Below are 16,423 nucleotides of genomic sequence, written 5' to 3'. Positions count from 1 at the left end.
ACACTACTGTAATTGTACCTCCATTCAGATCAGTTCTCCTCTGCTTCTCCCAGGTGAGAGAGCAGGATTGTAAGTTAAGTGGAAAGGGCCCTATTTGGGAGACTTCTTGCAGTATCTGAGAGTAAAGTTTCTTAAATTCTTGATTCACACAGTCACATTAAACAGAGAGCTCCAGGGCGGTAAGTTGCCTTATCACTACACTCAGGTCAGTGGATTGGTTCACAGATGTTCACAGGAAGATCCTTTTTAAGGTCTGTAGGCTCCATTCAGGCACTATGGACTACAGTTCACTTGAACGTAGACCTGCAAAAAGCTTCCAGCCTGATCTGATAGTCACTTGGACAAGAGACCTTTTCCAGTTCTAGAATGGGCCTGTAAGTTGAGGCCTGTAAATCAAAACCAACTGCCTTTGTTATTGATCCAAAGCAGCTATCTCATCTATTTCCAAGGATCTTTTTTTTTTTTTTTTTTTTCCCCCCCCCTCCCTTCGCCCCTATTAAAATGGCTGAACCTCTTCTGTGGTAAAAAGTGTATTGTCCCTGCAGACCATTAATAATTAAGCCGGAATTGAAAGCTGAAATTCTTGCAGCTGTTATTCGTTGTGAATTACTATGTGGGAGTTACAACCACAATTTGACATGAAGGTATCTTCTATGGCATGGCACAGACTTTGGAATCACTTGTTGGCTGAGTTTCTTTGCACTCATATCATCTAACTCTTCATCTTTGTCCTGCACCCTGCAATTACAGGAATTAAAAATCACTGTGCAGAAGCAAGCCAGGAAAGAAATAGTGATTCATAAAAGTTTTACAAAGCATTGAAATATTAATTCAGTTTATATAAATGTGCCATTCAAGCTTCTAACTGGAAAATTGCATATACCAAGCCAAACCTGTCTACAGGTTTTGCTTATACAGTTTCATAGTCTTGGCTATTCCATGTACTCAAGCATTTCAGAGAGTTGTATGAACTTTTTTAAATTTTTCTCTTTATTATACAGCAAGTGTAGCTACATCACACCCTGAGCTGGAGGATATCTGCATAACTGTATTCAGTAATGTTAAACACCAAAGGAGCTCACTGACTGTGTTCAATTCTGGCAGAAGAAATATATTAGCAAGTTGAGGAGTTAAAAGAAATGACATAAAAATCACTAGGAGCAGCAAGCCAGGGACAAAACAGGAAAGAAATGGTGCTAAAGAATCACTATGCCAAATTCTTTTTATACTGTTGGAGTGACTTAAAGGACTAAATAGGTAAACAAATTCAGAGCATTTGCTCCCAAGTTCACTGAAGTTAAAAGGATTTCCACTGTCATTTTAGTGTTGGATCCAGGCCTTAAGCAACACAGATGAACTAGATCCTGCCTAATAAGGATTGCATATGTCACTGCCAGTTGGTTCTTGCCTGCTACCCTCCTGGTGGTAGCAGGTTAAAATTCAAGTGATGACCAACTTCTGGCTACTCATTCTGCCTTTCAGGCAAATGCTGCCCCATCTGAAATGGGACACCTGATCTGTTGCTGAACTGCCGTGATGTGAAATGAACACAGAGTTGTTTGGATATTCTCAGCAGAAAACTGAGGAAGTAAAGGTTTAATTTATAGGCAGTCTGGGTGAATCTTTTGAGTGAATGGTGACATTCACTGGGTGGTGAAGTTTGTGCATAGTGACAGCTTAGGCCTTCTAAATTTAGTGTGCTGCTGCACATGTGTTAAGATCCTGGGACTAAAGCCAAATTGGGCACCATGCAGCTGAGCACCTTGTTGCTGCACTAGGGCTTGTGAAATATCGTGCATTCCCTTGGATGGTCTGTGCTCACAGCTGCTCCTGTTATAACTTTGTGTATGAGAAGTCTGTGACTTCACTGCTCCTTAAGTAGTTTAGCAAAGGCAGAATAAGGTAAACATGATGCTTTTGTGCCAGTGAAAGGCTCTGACTCCTAATTTTTGGATTACAGGTGTCTTGCCCAGCACACATTGCTGAAAAGCTTTGATGTAGTAACTTGACACAAATGCAGTTTTTATTGGCAGCTGTTTAGTAGGGGGCACATATGGGAGGTTTGGAGGCTTAGGTCTTGTAGGTCACCACACTCTTTGCCAGGACACTGACAAATACACACACACACACACACACACACACACACACACACAAAAATCGTGAGAGATGTGCAGTGAATGCCCAAGTGGTTAGTGCAACTGGTGACTGCACTATGCTGCTGAATGGCACTTACAGTCCTTCATTACTCCTAGCAAGTAATTTACTGTATTCTTAAAGCTTTTTATCCAGATCGTAATGTTTCTCTCTCTCTCTTTTTCTCTCTCTCCTTTTTTTTTTTTTCCCCCAAATCTATCCTCTAACTGGTAGAAAGTTGATACTGTTTCTTTGGAATATAAAAACCATGTCTTTTACCAGCAAAACTGCTTCAGGCACATGAAAGTGCTTTATCCTTTTCCAGGTCAAAGTTCCTGTCTGACAAAACAGTCTAAAGCTGTGAAATCAGATAGAATTCATGGATGATGCATGCTAATTTATGGTTTTATTCCCTACACAGAAAGCATGTATTTAAGAAAAAATAATTGTATTTGAAATTTCTACAAAGATACCATTTCAGGTCTTCAAACAGGTACAAAATGGGAATGATATGATGTAAACCTGAAGGCGGGAAAAAAAAAAAAAAAGGTAATGCTTCCAGTTTAGGAAAGGCTATATGGTGGGTTGAATGAAAACCTCTTTGCAGAGGTATGTGTAAATGCTCACTGTTTTTTCTCAATGAAGTCACCAGATGGAGTATGACTGTAACAGAAAACTAGAATTTTAAGGGAATACGTGTTCATACAAATGGCAAACCAAATGTTTTGCATGCTGAGGGATAACGGGTATATCTTTATAGTTGGGAAAAGTCTTGTTAGCTTAGCATAGGAAAAAATCTGCTGACACAATTGCCTTTATAGTATATGATTTATGGCTGCATTGAAAATGCTGATCATATTATATAGCTGGGTAATGGCCCAACATGCATCAGCAGGATCAGGTGTAACTCATTTAACAGGCTGGAAAACCATGGGGGGAGCAATGATAGGGTATGAGAGGAGCAATGATAGGGTATGAGACAGAGTATCTTCTCCTTTTGAAAGTAGAGGTCTCCATTTTTGTCTTTAATTTCTCATCGTTGGCTGTTATTGCCCAAGGGAATATGATGAGATACTGTGTTTTCTGATGACGCTATGCACAAGGGTCTTCTCCTGGGTTTGTCTTTCCTTTCTCTCTCTCACAAAAAAAAAAAAAAAAAAAAGCAAGCAAACAAAAAATAAAGGCTTTCTGGAGAAAACATATTACACTCATGCTGGATCTTGCAGTGTTTTTCAGTGATTTTTCAATGTTTTTCAACCATTTTCAATGAGAAGCTGGTGATGTGTTGTCATGCAAATTGCCACTAATCACTTTTGGGTATTACTGATAGCATTATTTATTTATTTATTTTTCCCATTTCATTCTAGCCAGTGTTTTCATAACCCATAGAGTTATGCTAGAGCAGCAGAATGTTGCAGGATTTCCTTAGCATTATTTCCTTTGCATTCTCTGTAAGTGTCAGTGCACGTTATGTCATGGATTAGTGGGGAACTGAATGCAAGGCATGAAGTATGAACTCAAAAGGTTTGAAGGCTAGGATCATTTAGGGTGAGGATCTAACTATGTGGACTGATTTTGACAAGGCAGAATTAGTGCTCTAGCACTGTCTTTATTTTGTGGAGCTGGAAAATCAACTTTAATTGCCAAAGACATGGGAGAACAAAGACTTAATTAACTTTTTTACAGGCTATCTCTTAATTCGTGCCTGTTTTAAAATGAAGTTATTTGTACGGTATATGTGCAATTTAATTTAAGCGAATTGAAGTATTTAATAGCTAGGTGAAATTCATAAGAACTAAGGTATGAATTAAATTCCTTTTATAGAAACTGGCAGTCAAGCCCATAGAGAGAAAGCAGCAATTCTGAGGGAGGTGACTGTGAGCACCTAAATCAGAAGTTAAAAACAGTTAAAGCAGATGGTGTGAATACTTTTCTCATGATGCTTTCTAAAGTAGCAACTGTTCCCTATATAAATCTAAACAGCATTTTATAATTCTGACATCACAGATGAGAAATAAGTCCTCATTTATTCCTGAATGAATGATTTTCCAGAGCTGAATTACTTTCCAATTCATTTTTATGGAAAATAACTTTTATTCTGATTTGAAATGGAATCTGTTTCGAAGTGTCAGTATTTCCCATCAGATGTAATTTTGAGCTCCCCTTGTGCTGAAAATTTATAAGTCTTCCACCAAACTTCTACAATGGTTATTCAGAGACCTAGAAGTTATCAAAGACAGTTTCCATAGTGAAAAATCATTAACAGTTCTTTTAATTTCTGAGCTTGTAATAATTTTTAATTGCAAACCTTTCTAAAGCCTGTTATTTCTGTGTGGGTTTGTTTTTTAAATCAAGAAGGGTGGAGGTGGAAGAACTCTCAAGTGAACTTAAGTGACCAAAGTCTTTAGCTTTAATCATAATGCAGTTGCTGACCTGGAGTTCATAGTTTTTTTGCATATGGTACTTCTAGTTATTTTTCAAAAGAAAATGAAAATCTGATTGGTTTGGATTATCATTAAAAATGGGATGTGCAAATAAAAATTGTCTTGGTTCGTTCTTTGTAACTCTGAAGGTATCCTTTTTTGTGTATTTATCCCAGTAATTATATAGCTTAGTAAACCATTGTTCATATTATTATTCTTATTATGGTGCTCTTCAATAATTTCTTCATAACAGGAAATACTAAGCGATAGATTTATTTATGAGTAGATATTTTTTTCTGTGATCTGTGCCAAATTGCATTTGGGTAGATGTTTGATTTACATAAATATATGCCAGTTGCATGTTTAACCCAATGTATTAGTTAAATGTAATTAACACTACCTGAAATATGCTAGTTATATATGAAGAAAAAGAAAGTTTATTAAAAATGTTTTGCATAAAATACTGCTTTATAAAGCAACACAAGTACTGCAATCTACTGTTACCCAAAGAAGTATTAATTCTAATTAGAGAGTAGATAGTTTGTTTCCCATCATAGTGATGGGGTTTCAGAAGCTGCCTGAAGGTGGGAAATGTGTTTCTAATAGCATTTTCCCAGGTGTGTAATCAGGTTAGATGCCTACTTCCCATAAAATTCAATCACAAGCTTTTTTAACTGACATTTGATGGTCCCTGCCAGCTTAGTCCATTTGAATATGGAAACAGGCTGATGGTGGCAGGGGGGAGCTATCACAAGCATGTGGCTAGCCTAGGTGTTAGAGGATGCTAGTTTGGATGCAGGGGTGGGTGCTGGCGTGTAGAAACAGTTCAGCAGAGACTTCTGAAGCTGCAAAGAGTGGAGGGAGAACTAAAGCATTCAAAGCAGGGAGTAATGCCTTGTGTGTGCTTAGCCCACAAACTGTGGCAAGGGGTGCTCTGAAGGTCTAAATGCAATGGAAGGTGCCTGGTTATGTTTTAGGAAAAAAAAGCGAGAAGAAAGCTTTTGCTTGAGAAAAGAGGAAAAGGGCAGAAGGTGCTAATGGTTTTATCCTAGTGTTCGGTATCCTTCAAAGAGAGGAAGGAGTGGAAATGGGTGAAATGTGGTATGGCCCCAAGGTAGCTTAGATGCCAAGTGAGTCTTGTGGAAACACATTTCTGAGGCTACCTGGCTCCAACTGCTGTTGAAAGGGTGTTAAGATGTTACTGTCCTTCTGACGCTGCTCTTCCTCTTAATTTTTCCATCTTTTTTCGTCCAGAATCAGATATAGCAGACTTCGATGGCAGAAGTTCGCTCCTGTACAGGTTTAATCAGAAACTTATGAGCACATTCAAAGATGTGGTTTCATTGAAGTTCAAGAGCATGCAGGGAGATGGAGTCTTGTTCCATGGAGAAGGGCAGCGTGGAGACTACATTACCTTGGAACTACAGAAAGGGAAACTCTCCTTGCACATCAACCTGGGTAAGGGCGATTATGATTCAAATATTCTTATAATAATTTGTTTTTATCAAGGAGGGGAGGGAATTCAGACTCAAATTTGTCACCGCAGCTCTTAGTCATAACAACAGTGATGGCTAATGTAATCTGAGCTGTTCTTGTTTCCCAAAAAGAGTGATGTAACGTATGGTATTAGCAGGGGTTGATCTCAGACTAGCAATTCCAGGACATTTTAAGAAGTTTGTCTTGTGAAGGTAAAGCGGGCAATGATGTAATATCTCTTTCAGCCTACTCTTTAATGAAAAGTTAGAGTTACAAGCAATCATAAACTTGTGGAAGCAAACTGAGGGCATTTAAACAGAATATGTAAATAATTCCTTCTGCATTTTTCCCCTTGTGCTTAATCGTGTTTGTTTTAAATGTCAGTAACAATTTTCCACAGCTCTCTGGGATTTTATTTTTACATAAGCTCATTAATTGTTTAGTTTCTAGCTAATCTTTTCTTATTTGTTTATTTAGTTAGTTAATCAAAGAGTAGGAATGAGAATGCACCATTTTTCTCATTTGCTATTTGGAATACACTTGAACTAAATAGACATTACATCTTAAACCTTCAAGTATGGCAACCTATTGATTTGTCCCTTTCCATAAGTTTGTTTCAGAGATAAGAATATGACATATATATTTATATATGCTTCTTCCGTGGAAATATATATATGTGTATATATAAATATTGCCTCTTCCAGGGAAACTTCTTGGTGAATACATGGTCTGCAATATAAGACCAGCTCTCAGCACCTCTCAGCAGTAGCCCAGAATTTACAGATTAGGGCCATTTTGAATCTTCTGTTTGCATACATGTGCCATGGAGAAGGCACATGGTGTGTGAGGTTTGGTTTTGCATGTGTTTGCAGCTTGTCTGACTGTGTGGGAATGAGCCTTTTCCGTTCAGTTGGGAAATGAACATGCACTCCCATTAAATAAGATGCGCTAAAGAGTTCAGACATGTTTCCAGTTAGAAAACAGAAGAGTGCTTGGAGTTAGGGCCTGTGGGGAGAGAGGAGGAATATATATGTATTTGTGCGTGTGTGGGTGTATGTACACGCACACCTATGGAAGTAAGAGACCCCCCCCCCCCAAAAAAAAAAAAAAAAAGAAAATCTAAGGCAGGCTTCGGGTAAGGGCCCGGAGTTGACTCCGATGTCCTCTGCTTGTCTCTGCCCTTCCAGGGGATGCCAACCTGCATTTCAGCAACAGCCACACGTCCGTCACCCTGGGCAGCCTCCTGGATGATCAGCACTGGCACTCGGTTCTTATTGAGCGCTTCAACAAGCAAGTGAACTTCACGGTGGACAAGCACACCCAGCACTTCCGCACAAAGGGGGATTCAGATCACTTGGATATTGATTACGAGGTGCGTGAATCTCTGGAGGTTCTAGCTTTGGAGATGGCTGGACAGGGCCATTCTGGGCTCTCCCCGGGTCACTTCACATGATCCCGCCTGCCCACAAAACCCCACCCTAGTGTGCACTCCCAAAAAGCAGCCAAGGCATCACAGAGTGCAGTTTATATCACTTCACCAGTTCAGTGCTTATGGTCTGCAGTCAGTTTAAAACAAATAAAACCCCTAAAATAACTTAGAAACCTTTATATCATCACATCTGTATGCAGACCATTGCACACACTTGCGTATTACCCATGCTCCTTCTTATTGTGGGATGCCTGCTGACGGAGTCTTGCTAGCCTGCAAAGCCCAGGGTTGTGTCTGCATAGCCAGAGCCATCACATTCTTTGGAGGTGTTGAGCTGGCATGGTGCATTGTTCAGAGATCAAAAATTTCCTCCCTGCACTTTGGAGCCTTTCTCCTAAAAGGAGCAATTCCCAGCAGAGCTGAGGGACATGAGCAGAGGGCTCGGCAGCAGCGTGCACCTTGGCTGCCTGCTCCCCGCTGCTCCCGTGCTCTGATTCAGCAGCAGGAGCAGCTTTTCCCTTCTCTGCACCCACACAGCGGCAAGCAGAAAGTGGTGCCTCTCCTCTGACCCTGTTGAAAATGCCCCAGGGTACGTTGTGGAGATCTGCAGCGTGCTGCTATGGACCTCGGTGGTGAGCTCTTTACACAACGTGTTCTCCCTTTGCACTGAAATGCCACTTGTCTTTCAGCAAGTGTCAAGGCGCTGCGGTCTACCCAAAGTTCATCTCCGCACATTTTGGGGATTAAAGGCCTTGCAGAGGGTAGTAAAGCCGTTAGTTTGGTAATTAAAATTATTACCAATCACAAAGGAAACTGTTTTCTCAGTGCTGCAGTACTATAATTGATATGGATTTTTCTTCTGATTTTAGAACTTAGTACAGAGGCCCTAAACAGGAAACTTAAAAGAAGAGAACATGAAAGGAGGAAAGTCTATTGTTTTAAGAAAGAACTAATGATTCTTGCTGAAAAAAAAAAAAGTGCTACCACATAAGCCCTGATGCCAATAACAAACCTGCGATTGATGTAAAGTGGAAATCTATTTTACTGTTTTATTTCTGTGAGATAATCAATTAATACAGCTGAGGCACAAGTTCATTAAGAACTTGTTTTCAAAGAAATGCTTTGAAGGTTATCCAGGGAGGCTTTTTTAGCTTCTGCACAGTGGCTTGTTAGGCAGAGTGGGAGGAAAAATAACCCCTAAATTTTCCATGATTTTTGTAACAAGCATTAGGAATAGTGACCAAGTAATAATGCTGCCCAGCTTCCAGCAGCCTTCAGCATGTCCCTGGTGTCTCACAACACCAGTGAACACAGCAGAAGCGCAGGGCAGCTCTGACACCAGCACCAGCCTTGCAGCTATTATATCTCTTACGGTGCTGTTTGCTGTGATGGGAAAATGGGAAAAAAACAAAATAAAAACCTAGCAGTAATGCCAATAAAACTTTGCCGAAAACACTAGTGGAGGTAAATAGAAATGAGCTGTGTCATCTGGAAAATGAAAATAGGATTATTGGAAGTTTTCTTTGTTTGTTTTTCTCAGGAGTCTAAAGTATTTACACTCCAAGGATTTTGGAAACTTTATTTTTTTTAGACTCTCCAAGTCCTCTATGAACTTTCTGTCCCCCACTTAAGCGATGGGTTGTAGTCTGCACAATACTGATGTGTTCCAGTACTTAGACAGCAGCACAGCATGCTTCATTTTTTCCAATAAACTGCTCAGTCTCAAATACAGTACGTGAATATTGTAATGCCTCAAAGTTAGTGAAAATTAAGGCAAAACAACTGCAAGGTACCAATGGGGTGGTTTGTGCAGGTGGCTGGTTGAAACCAGACCTGCTCAAGGCACGTGGCTAGAGGGAGGCAGGGGTTGGCAACTTGCAGGTATCCAGCAATGCGGACCATCAGCTGGAGCCCACCTGAGGGGCACATGTTGCTTTCAGTGCTCCTGGGTGGGAGGGAGCAGAAAGGCTTTGGGTCTTTTTGTGTGTCATGGCACATAAAAGCCGTTTCCAAATGAACAAGCCATCTTGCAGCATCCTGCAAACAGCTGTAAAGCTGTTTATACAACCTGTAACTCCCCAGCTGGCCTCCTGGACAGAGGTGATTCCAGATGTGGTTCTGGTTTCAGCTAATAGCAGGGCTGGCTGCGTGGAGGAACGGGGCTCTGTGCTTTCTTTCTCCATCCTTTTGGGATGAAAACTAAACTCTGTCTTTGTTCTTTCCAAAAGCTCAGCTTTGGAGGGATTCCAGTCCCAGGGAAACCAGGAACCTTTCAGAGGAAAAATTTCCATGGGTGCATTGAGAACCTTTATTACAATGGAGTCAATATAATTGACCTGGCAAAAAGGCGCAAACCTCAGATCTACACAGTGGTAAGAGACACTCGTGCGTGCTTCGTTCTTACTGCCGTGCTGCCAGCTACACCAGATGGATGGAGTTCAGTAGGAACTTAACTAGCTTGTTGATGTCAGTGGTGCTGAAAGCAGCCAAAGCTACAGTGGTGGCAGTCATTGGAAGATATGTGCATAAATTAATAGATTTCCTTGACTTTCTAGGTCTATTGGAATCTGTTTGGAGAAAATTTTTAGTTCATTTTCCAAGCTGAAAATGTGTTATTTTGGATGGTGTCATAGAGGTCATGATTCTGATCGGTTTTGTGGTTTTCGATTAACTCGAGTAAATTCTCATTTTCCAAGCTTTCCTCCATCATTACTCAGGAATATGTAGTAGCAAAATTTTATTCTGGTATCTGTGTAGGCATCACAGAACGGTTGAGGTTGGCAGGGACCTCTAGAGATCATCTAGTCCAGCCCCCCTGCTCCAGCAGGGACACCTAGAGCATGTGGCACAGGGTGGCATCCAGGCGGGTTTTGAAGGCATTGTGGCAAAGAGTAAATATTTCTCTCACTCTCAGAAATGTTTTCCTTTGTACCAGCTCCTTATATTCAAAGTATTGGCTGGTCTGAGAATCACTGACCTGGTTCTAGTATCTCTAAATGTGGGTCAGTACAGATGAAGTAAAAGGAATTACAATGTTCTCTTTTGTTCACTTAAGACATGCAAATAACTTCATGCCTAATAACATGGGAAAAAACACAAATATTTTCAGAAGTTACAGAATCAAAAGACAGAAAATTTTGTTTCACAGGAAAAGGAAAAATAGTGCACTGCCATGTAGCTTTCAAATTTTTTAAAAAATTTCCACACTTAGTTTAGTTTGTGCCTCACTCCTGCACCATGTTTTGGCCACTTTGCTTTTTGGCCAATGCCATATCTTTGGAGAACATGGAGAGAGAGCTGCTTCTGGGTTTTCTGGCACCTTCTAGTTTGAAGCAGAGTGTATGAACAGACTGAAGGCAGAGCAAAGCAAGGCTGGTGTCCGTTCCTCGCTCACCCTGCCTTGGGCTGAATACATAGGGAAATAGAAAATGAAAGGCTGCGAGTGTAAAGTCCTGTACCATATTGCTACCAGCCAAAACTGACTCCAGGATGCTTCACCTATCCTGGGACTTGAGGGACTTTGCTTTAATAACCTCAAGTTTGATTGTTTTGGCTCAGGACTCTAAGGTACAAATCTTATGAACTGTGTTAAATTGCTCTTCCCCTCAGCTTACTTTCTAAGGGGAGGAAAGAGCCCTTGCCTGCTTCTTAGGTCATTAAATAGTGGGTTGTTTTGCCAGATGGGCCATTGTGAAGGCCTTCATCAAGAGGAAAAGAGAAGCTTTGCAATATGTGTTTTCTTCATGAGATACCATCTGGGTGCAATGCAGCTCTGAGCAACAAAACCCTGTTATCACTGTATTTCGTGCAGCCAGATCCTACTCTTTAGGTCAATTTAAGATTCAGGAGATGTGCCCTTCTTCAGTCTCCGTCACAGAGGTGATGGTGTTTTAAAGAAACACTTTTCAGATACTCTCTGTTACGCAGCATTTTGCAAGACCAGCGAGCTGTTCCGTGCTGCAGTCTGGAGTGCTGCTGTGCATATGCGAAGTACTAGGACATGTTGCTGTAGTCAGTGTCCCATAGCCTTGGATGAATGCCCTGCTGTAGAAACAGCTGCTGCACATCTGACATCTTCCTATGTGCTTTCTGCCAACCCTATTTATCTCTTCCATTTGTCTACTTTGTAGGTATTGCAGCCCTCACAGGTCAATCTCTCTTTTCCTTCTTTTCTGCTTATCTTTGCAGCTTATTATTATTTATTTTAATAACTTGTTCTTGCTAGATGTGGTCCTTTGCCCACCAGACTACTTCTGCACTAAATACTTGTACTCCGAATTTACTGAGGTTTTCAAGCAACACTCCATTTTTCCCAGGGAGATGCAAACTCACTTGCTTTGTGCCTTTGTAGCCTAGAATGAAAATATGATGAAAGAGGCAGTGCAAAAGTAGAATTAAATGTCTTGGAGACTTGGAATCTCTTCTTTCAACAAGCTGTTGTGTAGTTGTCCTCCCTCCTCGCCTCAAGTGAACGTCTCTAGAGATGGTCTTGTATGATGAATCTCCAAAAGGATTTTTCTACTAACAAAACGCATCTAAAGCCAAAGTGGCCAATTCTAAATTAGAAACTCATTAACACTCACAGACATTAGTTTTTGCCTCCAAAATGGAGGCAGACATAAATATTCAGTCTCTACTTCATTCTCTTCTGAATGTTGGCACAGTCAGTGAGCCAAACTTGTGAGTTTTAATACCCAGCAATCTTTGTTTTATTACTGTTGACATCCTTTACATATGCAGAATAATGATGCATCGATTTCAGAGAGATTTCAACTTCTGCAGAAGTTCTTCCTCCATCCAAATAATGGTCCCAAATCAGCTGCATTTGAAGTAAGAGAAAGAAACTGCAGGTTGTCAAATATAGAGTATTGTACTGTAGGGTACTCTGGGGTAGTGGATGTGATTATCATTCTGCCTGTTATTTTCTATACCTCATTTGCAGTTGTCAGACTTGCAATAAATCCCCTTGAGAAAACATCTCAAGATAATGAGGCTGCCTGTCTCTCTTGAACTGAAATTTGCCCTCAAATTTTCCTTTTTTGTATTGCCCAATATTTAACCCCTCTACATGGTATCCCTATCTATTTGGACAGGCTATCTATCTTCTCTCTGGGGTTTCTTTTGTCCCTGATGGCATGTTTTTTTCTCTCCCTTAAGTCCTTGAGTGTGGCAAAATGATAGAGGATCTTTTATTTGCTCTCCTAAGTGATTACTGGCTTTGACTGCCAGAGGTTTATGAAGTCAAATTTCTGAAATTACTATTATCGTGGCCCTAGGGCTGGACCCTTGGGGAACCTCTACAAGTACTTTAAAATAATAATATAAAGGTCTGTTCTGCAACTAGCTGTGTCTAGGTTCTCAGTACAATGGAAGCACAGATTGCCCAGTACAAGAAATTCTGTATGGTCTCCTACTTTTCCGAGATGAGTAGGAAGGAGTGCAAAAAGATACCAGGAGGAGCTGTTTAAATACATGGAAATTATGTCTGGCTGAGGGAGTAAAGTGGAAAACAGAGGATCAGAGAATGTTAGCAGGGAATATCAGTTATATCCATGCTGTTCTTGCATTTTTTTTTCAGACATCTAATTATAAATATTGCATCCTTGCATGCAACCTTAGGTGCATCCTTGGCTGTTCTTACTTGAAGATGCAGGACTGGCTTGAACATCACCCTCATTGCAGTGCCTAGAGCCATGCCGTTCTGTGCAGAAGGCTGTAGGGAGCTCCTATTCTACAAGTGATACAGCAGGAGAGTAGGTGAATTTAAAAATCTATAATTTGCCTGTCTTTACTAAATCTACCAGGAGATAGATATGCCAGAGCATCCTGGCTGCCAGGGTTGACATGCAGTTGGTTTCAGATTGCATCTTTAGAAACTACTCCTTTAACACGAAGACCTGTGGCCAGTGTTGAAATCTTTTTCTGCCTTAGTGATTTGTGTTGTGAGAATAAGAAGTTTCTCATCTGAGGAAGGGAAATGAAGAGATCTTGAAAAGATGTAGTGCTTGATCTTCTCAATGCTCTGCCATATGTATTCTCTGAAATGGAGAAAAACTCTACCCTCTTCAGTTATCTCTGTCTAATAAGAAGTGGAGTTGTATTCTTAAATAGCCAAGCAAACAGTGCACTGATCTGAGAGAAGTGCAGGATATTTGTAAAGCAGAAGTTGTCAAGTCTTCAATATGCTTGAATTTTTACATCATCTGCCATGTTGTATCTGGGAGTGACAATTCAGCACAGCAAGGGATGTGGTGACATGTAAATGCATCACTGTAGTGCCTCGGGGAAATAACCAATTGCCAGCATCAAAGAACAAGGAAAGATACCTAGTGACAGGATAATGTAAACTAATAATTCATTCTCTTTTAGCAAATCCAAACATGTCCCAAAAATCCAAACAACTATTTTATTAAGCTGATTTGAGATGCCTTCATCTTGAGAAGAACTTGCTTGTCTACACACGTTTCACACCAAAGTTCTATTATAAGTGCTGATATATCTGTGAATATCACGCTGCTGTGAAGGCCTATGCTAGAGTTTGAAGTACCATGAGTTAAATATCTAAACTAAAACTTTTTTTTTTAATAAGTTGAAGGCAGAGCTATTTTTTAGCCCTTGAGAGAGAGGCTGTGTGTGTGTGTGTATATGTGTTGTAGAACTTTGGTAGTCTTGATGACTGCAAGTGAAGCAACTCTTTCGGGGAGAGAGAGTTCATAAATTTTATTAGAATAATAGATATAACTCAGAAAAGCTAACAAATATTTGAGCAAACAAGAACTCTGAGAATTATCAAACATCAGCAAATTACAGTCTAGAAACGATTGTTCTCAGTTTAATTTATTACATTATCTGGATAGTCAAGTTGAGTGAATAGGGTGGTTAGTACCTGCTGAGCAGAGGAGGATGTTTCAAGGAGAGAGGTGATAAGGCTGTTAGTCCCTGTGGGAAGCAAGAGTGATGACTAATTATTGTCACAGAAGTTAGCAGGGGATACAGAAAATGGGGAAAAATGCAATTTGCTATAAAGTCAAGGTTTAAAGATCTTTTCTAAGGTCTTATTCCAATTCCTAAAGCCTCGAAACTGCTTGGTATTTGTTTGACTGCCCAGAGTAAGGGGTCACAACTGAAAGGGGCAAGCTGACCCTGTCACGGTCAGGAGCCTGGACTCCAGGCAATTCATGCTGACGGTTTAGACTGGTCTTGTGCTATGATACACAGATGATTGGAATTTAAAAGAGGAAAATTTAATAAAGAAAACTAATAAAAAAAAAAAAGCATATCAGAATTGCTTTCCATGCACTTTTTAAAGGTAGATGTGGCTCTGTTTAATAATAAAAAGAATCTCCTTGCTGCTATGTTTTGTTCCAGGTAATAAAATCTAATAAGTTGTAGATAAGTTTACCCTGAACTGGAACAAAAATTGGACTCAGATTGTGCTAATTCACCAGTTTCATCTAAGACATCCATCTTATTCATTCTTGGCAAGGTGAATTTGAAAGACTGACTTCATTCCTTCTCTTTGCTCGCAGGAGGGAAAATATTAAGTCATCTATATTTTGTTTGTATTTCTTCCTGCATGCTTTCTCTTCTTGCCTTATCTCTCTTCCTGAGGGACATGATTTATGATCCAACTTATTCCCATCTTTTGCTGCGAACTCTTCAGATTTGTTCCATATATGCAGTAAATATATGCAGTACCAATACCATGAAGTATTAATGTGCAGGTACGTGTACATAAAGATGATAAAATTCATGGTTGTTTTACTGGTCAGTGGCTGAGACAGCTCAGGAGCCTGAGGTAAAGAACACCCAGAAATGTTTAGCCAAACATGTAATCCCAAAGTTTGTCACAGTGATACTGCTTCAGTTTATTGAAAGCTTGTTTAGTTAAGGACTGTTTTTTCCTGTAGGAACATGATCCTAATGTTAACAACTAAAGTCAACATGAAAAACCATTAGCCTTTTATTGCTCTGTGATGCCCAGCATGAGGGAAATCCTCTGTCACAAGGGTGATTTTTCTATCATAAGGGTATGTTAATTCTAATGAAACTTGGATCAGGGAAGCGTTGAGATTTCCCTTGTGAAATTGTGATCAGCAAAAGAGAAATCCACCCCAATATTACGGTTTTGATGAAAGTCTGAGTCCTTACCTTGGGATGGACTAGGCCCAAGTCCTTGGAAAGGGTTATGTAGTTAGTCACTCAATGGAGCAGTCATAATTCAACTAACACATTGTCCCTCCTACATCCTATGCAAAGATGCTTATTGCTAGTGTGTCCATATGCTGGAGTTGGTATCACATTTTGATTTGTTCTTCATTCTGCAAAATTCCCTTATGCTGGAAAGCAAGTAACCCAGAGTTTAAGGATAGCCTTGTCCTTTTAAGTAAGTGTTAGACCTCACCTTTTTCCTCTTCTACCCTTCATGTTTGTTTTTTTTCTGGAATCTGGCGTCTAGAAATAGTCTTCCAGTTTCTAACCTAGATTTATTTGTTGCCAGTTTGTCCATCTCAGACAGTGCTGGTATTTTAGTCCCTTTACCTGCCATATGAAATCTTTCTTTCTGACTTTCCTCAGAAAACAAATTATCCTCTTTATCGAATATTATCCATAGAGTGATTGATGAGGAAATGTTCTAATGTGCCAGTAGCTAGGAAATACCTGTTCTTTCTGTTCAAGATGTGACCTTAGCCTATATCATTTCTGCAGGTTGAATATTGAAGATGCTGGTTCAGCTGTCAATTTGAATTATTTTCCAATTGCAAAATTACTATTTTGATTAGTATTCCAGGAGAGCAAAAAGGGTATGTAAGAAACTGGTGACCAGTTGTCCCTATTTTGTTACAACAGCAGTCTTCTCTCGTTATTCAGCAGTACATAATACCACATGAAGAAAGCCCAGGAACGATTGGAGTGGTTCATTAAAGTCATAGAGGTTTTATTCAAATCCTGCAAAATCCAC

General features: G+C 40.0%; 1 protein-coding gene across 1 annotated transcript in view; it reads left to right on the top strand.

The window, feature by feature from the left end:
• Window positions 1-16,423, top strand: part of CNTNAP5 (contactin associated protein family member 5) — a 248,404-nt gene that overhangs the window by 116,907 nt on the left and 115,074 nt on the right. The window contains exons 5-7 of the mRNA XM_088519572.1: window positions 5,811-6,014; window positions 7,220-7,404; window positions 9,690-9,833. Of these exons, the coding sequence (XP_088375698.1) occupies window positions 5,811-6,014; window positions 7,220-7,404; window positions 9,690-9,833 (533 nt within the window). The remainder of the gene's footprint in view (window positions 1-5,810; window positions 6,015-7,219; window positions 7,405-9,689; window positions 9,834-16,423) is intronic.

The sequence above is a fragment of the Tinamus guttatus genome, unplaced genomic scaffold (genome assembly GCF_059628265.1).
Source record: "Tinamus guttatus ecotype Peru unplaced genomic scaffold, ASM5962826v1 Tinamus_guttatus_pri_ptg000060l, whole genome shotgun sequence".
Classification (NCBI taxonomy): domain Eukaryota; kingdom Metazoa; phylum Chordata; class Aves; order Tinamiformes; family Tinamidae; genus Tinamus; species Tinamus guttatus.
This window is presented reverse-complemented; position numbering and strand designations above follow the sequence as displayed.